Here is a 12,236-nt window from a genome sequence, read left to right as displayed (position 1 = left end):
AATAAAAATACGCAAGCTGACAACTGGTTTTTAAAACATGCTTTTCACAGTATCCCTATCACTTAACTACTGATTTATCAGTGTATCTGCCAAGAAGCTTGTAAACGTATCTTATGTTTGAACTGTTTTAGGGTCTTGGAAGAGAAATAGGATGATATAAATGATCTAACTTGCATGTTAAATATGTTTTTCAATGAGAGGGTCAACTTCTAAGGTCCCTTTTCAATTTTCATTTACGAGGAGATTTTCAAATGTGTCCACTAGAAGCAAAAATATCACTAATGTCAATGAGACTTATAATTCTCTTGGGTGCCTCTGAAAAAAACACTCTCATAAACAAATTCTCAGCAATTTAAATAGGAGTCTGTCTAGGTGAGAACCAAGTTAAGAAATAAATAAAAATTATCAAAGAAATCCATGATTTGCCACAAAAAATCATTCAAAACAGGAACCTTTAATCATCAAATAAATAAAACTAAACTACAAGCTATATTTGCTTCAGTTATTACAAAATATAGCTAACTCCTGGCTTAATGACAGATGAACTACACATTCATAAAGGAATAAACCATATGCACGCTCTCTCTGTCATCAAGTAAAAAGGATTCAACAGGGAAGCAAAAATGAACACAGAAAAATGAGCGCTGGGAAATATCTGACAGACAGCAAGCTACAGACCCAGAATTTTTAAAGCTGGTTTGACTTCATTATGTCAGAGCTTTCATTTTTATAATTTACTCACATGCAGCAGCAGCACAGCAGCAAGGAAGGACTGTCCCTGACAATAGCCAATCTCTTCATCATAAACAGAATATGCCTAGAAAAAATAAATGCGAGTACTTTATTGAATATTTAAAATCCAAGGATGCTGTCATAATGCAGTATAACTAATGCAATAACATCCTATATCATAGAGCCTGAGGTACTGAAGAGAGTGGAATTACAACCACTGTTATATGGGTTTAATCTGCACATAAACTACTTATATATCACATTCTGTATTTATAAAGGTTTATTTTATTTTAACTGCATAAAAATATTGGGCCTGATTCTCCTTTCACTTGATTAAGTATTGATTCCTCTGAAGCAAATGGTACTACACCAGCACAAAACTGATATTCTTAAAAAAAAAGAAAGAAAGAAAAGGAAAAACCAAAACCTTTACACAATAAAATCCCAGAGGATTTTATTTTTAAAATGACCTGAGGGCATTTATAAGAAAACCACTAAGGATAGTTTTATAACAAAATTTTCACAAGAAACAGCTTTCCCTGGCCCCTAGCATGCTTAAATATAAATAATACAGTACAAAACAGGATGATAATTCCACTGAGATTTTCTAGGAGCACTACAGAAGTGAGACTTAAGATAACATTTTCTCAGGCATGAAAAAGCTGAGTCCTGATACAGCAAATGAAACTAATTGTGCCTCATTTAAAAACCATGCTTGTATTTTTAAGCAGTTAGTCAATTTTAACCAGAAGTCAATATTTCAGCATTGCAAGTGAATCATACTGAATTGTATTTTAAAATATATATTTTTATACAACTGAAATGTCTTTGCTTCTGTTTAACCCATTCTCCACCCATGTAAGGTTCCTGAAACTGTTAACGCTGCCCTGCTACACAGCTTTAACTTGGACATCTCTGAATCAGACAACTGAAGCCAGATTCCTATCGAGCCCTCTTATTCCACGGAGAAGCAAGCTCTCTGTCAATACACCTTACAGACATGTTTTGAGCAACTGGATACCATGTGCAAATTGTATCACCAGGTTACATGAAGTTCCATCTTGTCTCTAGTCCTGAGGGCACACTTGAAGCAAGCAGTAATGGTTTTATTATAGCACCATCTATTTCTGCATCAGTCAGCCGAGCGTCTGACCAGTGTTCCAAACATTGCTGTGACTGTGCTACTGCATCTTCGAAACAATTGGAACACATTATTTCAACACAATTCCGTATACACAACATTTTCATCATGTCTTTATGTTAAGCGAGACATTGCTTTCTGCACTGGAATGATCTCTACTACAGAGATAAAAGCACAGGCTAAACACAAGAATAATATAACAGGCTTTTGAGAAATTCTCTCCATCTGTTTCCAATTGCCTGTTAAATTTTTACACTTTGCTTCAGCAGAATGGTTTTTTTTAAACATATTTTCCCCATAGGAGATATTATCTTTTGAACATCCAGAAATGCTCCATAAAATAATTTAGCAGTCTAAACCCCAATGAACATGAACAACTGGTGCCTCCTGAGACTGGGGGTGGGGGGGGGCAGCACCATTTGTAGGCAGCAGTGAGCAGGGAGTGCCCGCAGACACTGGCAGCGGTGGCAAGGGAGGGGGGTGGCAAGCAAGGACCACTCGCAGATGCCGCCGCCAGCTGCGAGTGGCAACCGCCTACAGATGCCGGCAGCAGAGGGGGCAGGGGCGGGTGGCAAGTGGCGACTGTCTGCAGGCACATGCCCCCCTGTGCCCCCTCTATGAGTTGCCTATGCCAATAAATAAGTCTAAATTGTAATGCAACACAAATAGCAAGGATCACAGGCAAAAAAGTAGCATGAGGGGGTTAGAAGGGAAGAGGAAGAACATCAGTGACATCATCATCCTGTAACTCTTTAGTATGGGAAGACCACCTGCTAATGATTACTCCCATTTTTAAATAAATTTTCATTCTTCTTTCTTACAGATGATGGTCCTGATTCTATTTTTTTGAAGAGGCAGGAAATGTTAAAATCTGGCAAATAAGTTTGAGGAGAGCTTTCAAAGTTTAAGCAGTATCTTGAAGACAACTGAAGAAGGGAAACACCTAAGAAAGAAGAATAGCCAAGCTAGGATGTGGCAAAATACCCAGAAACCAGGTCAGAGGTACAGACAAGGGCTGTCAAACCAAGGGCTTTGAAACCAAGGACAAGCAACATGAATGAAAATCTGCTCTTAATTTTATCAAAGGACTGTTCCAGTAAGAAAGTAGTTTGAATGAGGAAACCTATCTGGAATTTTCCATTTCTGAAATCACTGACATGTTACACTTCATTGGTTAATAACATCTTAGTGGTGTCCTACCCACACATTTATTCAATTGATTATGTGATAAAATGAGTAATACACTGCAGTTATTATATAAAATACATGCAATAACCAGGGATATGGGTTTTCCATTTCTGACAGAAAAAAGAGAAAACAAATGTGGATTTTTCCTTTTAACTGAGAAAAACGCAGATGTTTTATTTTAATGGAGAAGCACGTGGATTTTACACTTTTACAAAGAGCTCTCTGCAGGCTGGCAGAGTTCCAGTCTGCAAGGGGCTGGGGGAAGCAGGAGAAGGGCAGGCAGGCAGGGGATGCCATATGCATGTGTGCACTCATACGGGCACAGGGTTGCCAGGGAGCCTGGAGAGCAGTTCCTGCTGGTAAGTCGGGGGGGGGGGGGGGGGGGGAGGGGAGAGGAGAGGAGGAATTCAGGCCCTCATAGTGAAGGAGGGAGGGAGGGAGGGAGCGAGCTGGGCAGGGCTGGGACTGCTGCCCAGCTGGGCCAGCATATGGGGTTTGGAGCCCAATGTTAGAACACATAGCCTCTGCAGCCCAGCAGGTGGGACCTGGTGTGACAGGGCAGAGTGGGGCCAGGCGGGGAAACTCCTTGCTGCTGCGTGCACTGCACTGCCTTACAGCATGTAGCTCTCAGCAGCAGCAATGAGCTTTCCCACCTGGGTCCTGATCTGCCCTGCCGTGCCAGGACCCAGCCATTGGGCCACAGAGGCCCTGGGGAGAAGGCAGTAGGACAGGGAGCCCAGAACCTGCAGCCCACACCCACCCCACACACAAATTTGGGGGGCATGTGCCCCCCCCAGCCCACAGCAAGCAGCCCCCGCCACAGGCTCCAGCAATGCCGCCTGTGGGTGGAGGAGGAACTGGGCTCTGTGCTCCACCACAGCAGCAGCAGCCACCACCTCCCACGGGCAGCAGCCAGGGTGCAGGGGCTGCTATGGGAGGCAGAGGGCTGTGGACCTGGGTCCCTGGTCCCGTAGCCCTGGGAGCTCCCTCCAGCAGGCCTATGGCAGGTGGGGACTGTGGGTGGGGAGTGAGGGGCACCATCAGAGTCAGGGAGGCTGTGGGTGGGGAGTGAGGAGCACCAGAGGCTGAAGGGCTATGGCTGGGGAGTGAGGGGCCTGGACCTGCATCCTGGTGAACTAAGGGGGCAGGAGAAGCTCTGATTTTCCATGACTAAAAACCCAAAATGAAATACCAAAATGTATAGCTACTTAGAATTTATTTTATCATTGTGATTGAGGCACTGGTAGGCTTCTAAACTGCTTTAAAATTGTAAATATATCAATAACACATTGTGTTCAATTGATATCTGTATATCTATAGCAGCATTTCATTTTAATTCCAGATTTGGGGCTTTTTAGTCAGAGAATTTGCAATTTTTGAACAGAGAAAAACAGGAGCCCTGGTAATAACTTTGTTGTGGGTTCCTATCATGCCTTTAATTTATTGTGTGGTCCCTCAAGACTCCTGTGTGCTCCAGAGGCTGAGAGCTCCAATCAGGTGACCAGGGCGCCCAGCTGCAAGAGTACACGGTGCTTCCCTGAAGCTGGGAGCTCCAATCAGCTAACTGGGCTCCCCATCAGAGAAGACCAGGGATCCAACTTTGCGCAGGCTCCCCCTGCACCTGCAATACAGCATGATGGGATCTGATGCTTGATCCCACGATTGCACTTTATGCATGGTAGGAAGCGTCATTGTTGGGATCATGCATCAACTCCCATTGTGCCTTTAAATTAATGCCTGTGGGGCCTAAATCTCAAATAAGACAAGGCTGCAAGTCCTACTTCGCTGATAGTATGGATAGGTTGGGAATGGGTGAGAGAGTTTATTGAATAGCTTTTTGAAAAGCATCCTAATACATAAAGGTATTTATTGCAGCTGCATCTAGAATTGGAAGCTTTTAGGCAAACCTTTTCATGCCTGTGTACCAAAAATGGCACTCTTAGCCTAAGAAGAATTATTACAAGGCTTTTTCTCACAAAAAAATCTGTATTACGTATTCCTTTTCCAGAGCCCACTTACCCCCATCATTAGAAATAATGTGCTAATAACTGGTTTAGCACACTGTTGCTAAACCATCCTCTTCTATAGCATTGACTGGCACAAGGAAGAAATAGCTGTGAAGTCTTCTTTACAGTACCAATTCATAAAGAAAAAAAATTCTATAAATACTATTTAATGTAATGTTTTCTTAAAAGGAGCCCAGGATATCTTTTTTAAAAGACATACTGCTCAGGGAGACTCATGAATCCATATTTCCTAATGCATTCACAGGTACCCTTCACAAATACTAGGCTGTGGCTTATAATTACTATGCTTTATCTATGTAACTTACTATAGCACAAGAGTAGCCAGACTAGAGCAAACAGGCCAAATCCAATATAATCAGGGCAAATTTAAGGAGATTAACCACATCAGTTAGATAAAGAAACATTCACGTAGGCAAGCTTATTATCAAAACTGAAACCTGGATTCAAGTTTAGTTAGTTCTAGCTACAAGGTTAGTAAACAGGAGAAATTTGTAAGTGCACAGCCCGAGTCACCATTTTCTTAAAGGGAGGCTAGGTTTGCTAACAGTTTACTTTAAAAAATATTTTCCTAATTCGCTTCAAGCCCTGATCAATAAATAACATGTTTTAATTAACGTTAATATGGGATTTGACCAGGTCTTACTACTGCCAGAACTGGTTTAAAAAACTGGAGCATTAACTAAGACAAGGTAAAAAGGGACCGTTTTTTTTCCCCCATGAGTTCACACTGGTCTATGAGTTTCTGTGCACTTAATCTCTTAGTTATTTAGTATTTCATCTTTGTTTCACATCTGTCATTTAAAAGGCTGTTACTTTCAGTAGTGAATACCCAAAGAAAAACTAATTTATTTCCAGTTTTTTAACTTAATTCATTTTTAGTACTTCAAAGAAAAAATACTGTTACTATTTTACTTCAAAAAATTGTTTCCAGGTGTAACATACAACTAACAACAGGTGACTTACACTATATATGCTTCTATTGGTTGTGAAACCTATTAACATAACAGTTGATAACTTGTTTAAAATAAAAGCTAAATAGTTCAAAGATGTTTTAAAACAACTGTGTATTATTTTCAATTAATTAGTAAGTTTCCAGTACAAGAACAAGAAAGCATTGTTTTGGTAAATATTCCCACTTGACAATCAGGTTCTTTAATGAAAAAAAAATATTGTAGATAAGGACACACAATTTTTCATAACAAATCTGACTAATATTTCATCTACTTCAGAACCCTGTCTTCAGCAGTAGCCAATAACAGATGCTTCCAAAGAAAGTGCAAAAAATCACAAAATGAACAATTATGAAATGACATGCCCATATGAGTTTACATCCTTTTAATATTCTTATGCTAGCTAATGTTAAGTGTGGGTGTTCTTATTGTTCAGAGAAATTACTAATCCTTTTTAAAATTCTGGTGCTCTTGGAACATGCTAGAGGCCCATGGCACAAGTAAACAATATGGAAGAAATGAAAAAAATCTGTAATGTTTAGTGATTAATTAAAGAAACAGCAGACACATTTAGCCAGAACTTGGACAACCTACTGACAACTTGCTAGCTTGAGTACTAAGCCACAGTGAACAAAGACCTTGGCTGCTGTGTTCCAGAGCCACAGTTACAGCATCTAGAGATTTATGTTTTAAATGAAATCTTAGTTGCTTCAGAAACTGATGGCATTTTCCCCAAGCAATTGTAATTTTGAAGGATATTTCAAACCATATTTAACTTGTAAGATTTTGTTTTGCTGAACATAACTACTTGGTTTAATCAAACAATTTACAATCTACTAAGGCAGTGGTTTTCAACCCATGGTCCACAGACCTCTGGGGTCCACAGACTGTCTAAGGGATCAATGAAAGGTGACTATGATCAATCAAAAGAATGTGAATGTCCATACTTATAATTCAAAGGGGTCCACACATCCATCTGAAACTTCCAAAGGGGTCTGTGCCTCCATTCAAAATTTTTTAGAGGTCCACAAATGAAAAAATGTTGAAAATCACAGAACTACAAAAACTCTCATACCACTACACAACTAACGAGGGAATCTAGGAGGTATGTTTCAAGACAGTACCCCTTTTAGGAGCACCCATGTTCCCCATCCCCTACAAGACCTCTTAAGACAAAATCACAGTCCTATGATTAGTGGAAACATAATTTGTCTCATACCAACCAGAGACAATTTAGCAAACCTTTATACCAGTATTCTTTTTTCACTGCTATCAGAAGTATTTGCTTGCATTCCTGTGAAGAGTAAGATTCCTCTACCCACATAATAAGATAGGATATTTAAATTTAAACACTGACTTTTAAATAGCCTACTGAGTGAAGACTTACAATCCACTTTGTTCAACTCCATACCTAAACACAGAAGCTAAGCCTCACCTACAGGATCAATAGCCTCTTTATAACAGCTATCAGTCTTCTAGAACTGGTGAGGGACTTTCCAGTTATTACTACCATCAACAGAAAATGAATCCTTTGGGAGCAACACAGCTTCCTAAACTAGTGCCACTAATGTGAGCAGTCTGCTTACCCGAGCTGATGAATGCTGACTCTACAGTTGAATAGACGTGTTTTTAGAAAAGTCATTAAAGGAATTCAATTGAGACCCAAATCCTTAACCAAATACGTAGGCATAAAAATTACAAATGAATACATTTCGAAGGTGAACTGAACCAAAGGCTTCTGACCTAAATTTAAACCCTTAAATGTCTGTGTTTCTGCTATTAACACTAAAAAAGCAGGGTAAGAAATAAATCTCCAGCTTCAAAATGACTTGGGCTGTGGTCATTTTTCCTTCACAATCAAGAAAATCAATTTAGACATGACAGCTCAGCTGTCTCTCTGGGTTTCAGTATACTTGGAACCCACAAAATTGCAATATGCTAACTATGAAATGTCAAATTACAGTCACGTTGCCAACTTGCAAAGTGACTCAGTCACACTAAAGTATAACCAAGCAGATTCTAATATCTTTCTATAGTTTCTTCTCAGGAAAGTCATTTGCATTTTTTGCCACAGCTCCCACATTCCTCTTCTTTTTACCAGTTCAGCTGCATAACAGAGCTATTCTCCTTCTGGTAAAAGTCATGGATGGAGTTTCATCAAATCTGGGTACAGGTATCTTTCTTGCCTGAAAAGATCTTCAGTAGCAGAGCAAATTCACTGGCTACATAGTATATCCAATTTCGATTTGACCCACAGAGAAAGAAGACAGATCAGAAGTCAAATGTAGGCTTTAAAGACTATTATAATTTTTGTTGACTTTTATTATTTTTGTGCAGGTACCAAACTGATAAGGGTCAAAGGAATATGCTCACAACGTGATAAAAGAAACGAGCCCAACAGAGGTAGAATGACACTGTGATGATCCACCCTTCCATATGATGAGTTTGAACCAACTTTCTATTTTTTGTGTTACAAAATCTAACATATCTGAGACTGTGCTCTTTGCCATTTACTTACAGGCAGGTTCTTATCTAAAGCCATGTTAAAGTGGGAACTGTATGGTTTTCATCTGGCTCTCCCTTTTATGAACAGTCTTTTTCTGAACCTTGAATAATTCATCTCTCTCCTTTTCTCCAATTGTTCTTCCCTATCCCACAGCAATAATCTGGTTATTGCTCTCCTGATCTGGTTACAAGAAACAGCATTAGTTCACTAGCTCAAACGTTTCAGTTCCCAGGCAATGATTCTTCCAATGTTACACCTGAACTTGGCTATGGACCGCTCCTCTGACAAAATTATATATCTCATGTGAGGTCTCTTAATAATTTGATATATTAACAAAATATATTTTGTCCCCCTGCTATTCTCTTCCTGCTTTACTTGTGGCAGGTTAGGATGCTATGCCTGGGGATATGTGATTGGGTTGACTGCGTAGCTTTAGTAATAGATTCAACAAGGATTTCTTTGGGATGGTTTGGATAGGGGTGATCCTGCTTCAGGCAGGGGGTTGGACAGGATGACCTCCAGAGATTCCTTCCAACTCTACATTTCTATGATTCTATATAATTATATATAGCTTTGCATTCAAGTCAATGGTGCAACTAATCATTTGTCCAGGATATTTTCTGAGTAACAGTATTCCTACTACCATATGAAGACATCCTGACTACACTATATTATACACGCTTATACAGAAAGTAAGTTTGTTGAATCCTTTTACCCATTTTTTTAAAGTATTCATTATGAAGCACTGAAGTTTCATACAGTACTCCTCCAGAAAGGCTGTAACTACAGTCCATGGCCAAGAGAGAAAAGAAATCTTTACAGTCTCTTCAGACAGGCCTCCTAACATAATAAATCACTTAATCTCTCTCAACCAGTCTAGTTTCACAAACCTGACCTTTTCACTGAAGTCTCAGAAGAAATTCCATATGTGAGAACAGCATTACTGCTTCGTGGTTGAGCACAGATGTACAAAGAGGGAACCTTATTAATATGTAAATTTAAGAGGACAAGATAACATTAGAAAAAATCCTTGTCTTGAAACAAGAAAGCAATATTTACAAAGCTGCTTTACAGCCCTGCAGTAAAAAACTATAAATAGATAAAAACCATCTCTAAACTGATACTTTTTCATGTTTTCAAGAATCTCCTGAGGCTGGCAAAAATTGCTGTAGGAGTGAGACATTGACTAGTAATAGAAAGGAGGTATACATTTCCCAAGCTGTAAAATTTGTAGGGACTATGTAGGGAAAGGAAGGTTAAGTATATGTAAAGATAAGGTGAGCATCTAAATATGATGCTGCTGCAATGGAACAAATCAGGGAAGAAACTGAAGGACAAAGAAGTAACTGGACAGAATAAAGGAGTAGTTTTGCCACAGTGAAGGGTAAGCCAAGAGCAATCAATCAAGCTTGGCATACAAAAGTTATAAACCATGACAGCAAAAAAGCAACAAAGACATTATTCAGCATTTCAACTCTGCTATCTCCTAAAGTAAGAAAGTCCAGAAGAATGCACGGTGGGCACCACTGGTATTAGTTTCTTCTAGAAAAATAGTTTGTACTACTTCTCCCATGCTGGGCACAACCAGACAGACAGACACATGAACAATTGCTGCAGTGGAAGGCTCTGTCACAGTAAACAACCTGTCACACTGACTTTTCTCATGAATATTTTATCCCCATTTTGAAAAGTGCAATAGGATCAGACAAAAGCTACCAACTAAACGAGCAAAAAGGAATAGAGTACTGAACTATCCCATGATACAAGTTCTGGCGACCCTCCTACAGTGTCTCTTATTAAAGGAAACACTGACACAAGTGTTTGAAATACAACAAAATCCTATTTGCAAAAATAGACAAGTACTGCATTTACTTGTGTTCGTTGTGCAATAAGATTATTAACCTAGATAAAATGGGATATTGATTTCCCTGCAACTTACTCAGTTCCTCCTATTAAAGTCACAGCAGTTGTTTCTCCATCAAATAGGAGTTATTGTAACAAGAAAATGAGAAAAAACAACGCGTCTCAAATTAAACTGTGTACTGTAGGCACTCCAATCCAAACACTAGAGAGGTCTATTTCTGCCAAGTGCTTCGATTCCCTGTAGCATGGTGCCGTTAACTACACATGTAAGCATGGAAGTAGGTCACCAGTACTATTCCATTATGCATTGTGGCACAGAGAATGAACTCTTCAAAAACAGCTTGAATTTTCATATTATTTACAAAAGACAGAATACAAGAAAAAAATCTTGTCAGAATCCATTTGATCTGTGTAAGATCAAACAATCTGAAGCACCCAACGGTCTCAAATTCAGAGTTTGTACCTACTAGTTCTTTTCTTTTCACTCATCATCACCAGTCAGCCTCACAAGTTCATTTTTAGATACTCAACTTCATCACAAAAATGTTCTACAACAGAAAAAGCTTTGAGCATTCTTGATTTTCTCCTGTTCTAAAGAAAAGATGAAGAGAAGAAACTAAAACTGACAGACCCATTAAAACATGGCAGTGAGCTTTTAACAGTCTTCTTTCTTATCTGACAGCTCTGATCATTTCTCATTTCACTGGGTCATAGAGAAACTCTCTCCTCCAGCTTTTTATCCTCCCACTGCAGAAAACAGACCTTTCCTGGCCCTATTAAATAGCAGCATTCTTCAAATGTCTCATGTATCCACGTTAGGAGAGCAGCAGGAGTACACAGTATCTCTGTTAAAAGATTAGAATATAAGACTGCCATACCACTGCTTTCAGTACTATTTCTTTTAATGAAATCACATCTATCATAAGCAAGTTTGTTAGCCTATACAAATCTTTTTTCTAATGTATAAGCCTTTTTTTCTAACATATAGTTTCTTGTACCATTTGACAAAACTTGAGGTCAGGTTAGACACAGGCTCAGAAGACTCCTCCATAAGTTAAACCAGAGTTCCCCAACATCCCAAATGCTTTGCAGCCCTCGGCTGGGCTGTCTGGCTCTAGAGAGCAGGGCTGGCCTCACCCCTCTGAGACCTAGCCAGAGCTTCAGTGGAGACTGCAGGCATCCCCACCTTGCTGCTCAAGCAGGGATTCCTCTTTCCCTCCCTGCATCTCCCACAGCATGGACCCCAGCCCCACAGACCCTAGGCATGTGGTATGCTAGCTAATGCTGCTAGGTGCCTGTGTGTCTCCAACTTCACTGGGACAGGCAGACAGAACAGTGTCAGCTTAGCGCTTTTTGGAGCTAATCAACAGGTCACCTGGTACTATCTCTCTGTTCCTTCCTAGGAAAAAGCTGTTTAAGAAGAGCTTGAACTAATGAGGGAGGCTTTGTTTTGTTGATGGGCTGATAAATACAGTGCTATCAGCTCCCTCACCTCACGTTTGCAGACAGTATGAAGAAACAGGGAGAGGGAAATTGAAAAGCTCAGCATCATCAACAGATGCATGCACTGCATACAGCCTCTTTGCCTTGGAGAGCTAGCTGGGGGTTAGGGTCTGGCAACACTCTTGCCCCTTGAGCAGCAAGTGGGGAAAAGCCTGGGATGGTGCAGGTAAGGTTGGGGTTTATACCCCTCCCTAACCAGAGTGTCCTATTGGGGCCTGGCCATGCCCCCCCGCAGCTCAGCAATGTGGAAGTAAAGGGAGGGCTGCTCTAGCGCCCCCCTGGCTTCTAGCCTGAGTCACTGCAGGCATGTGCCTGCATTTCTTCAG

At 40.2% G+C, this 12,236-nt stretch overlaps 1 protein-coding gene across 3 annotated transcripts in view; it reads right to left on the bottom strand.

The window, feature by feature from the left end:
- Positions 1–12,236, bottom strand: part of RABGAP1L (RAB GTPase activating protein 1 like) — a 512,101-nt gene that overhangs the window by 180,018 nt on the left and 319,847 nt on the right. For all 3 annotated transcript variants that reach the window (XM_019500211.2, XM_014596010.3, XM_006272942.4), the window contains exon 15: positions 743–817. In XM_019500211.2, the coding sequence (XP_019355756.1) occupies positions 743–817 (75 nt within the window). The remainder of the gene's footprint in view (positions 1–742; positions 818–12,236) is intronic.

The sequence above is a fragment of the Alligator mississippiensis genome, chromosome 5, assembly GCF_030867095.1.
Source record: "Alligator mississippiensis isolate rAllMis1 chromosome 5, rAllMis1, whole genome shotgun sequence".
In the NCBI taxonomy this organism is placed as follows: Eukaryota; Metazoa; Chordata; order Crocodylia; family Alligatoridae; genus Alligator; species Alligator mississippiensis.
The sequence above is the reverse complement of the archived record's forward strand: the minus strand, read 5'-3'. Positions and strand labels throughout refer to the sequence as shown.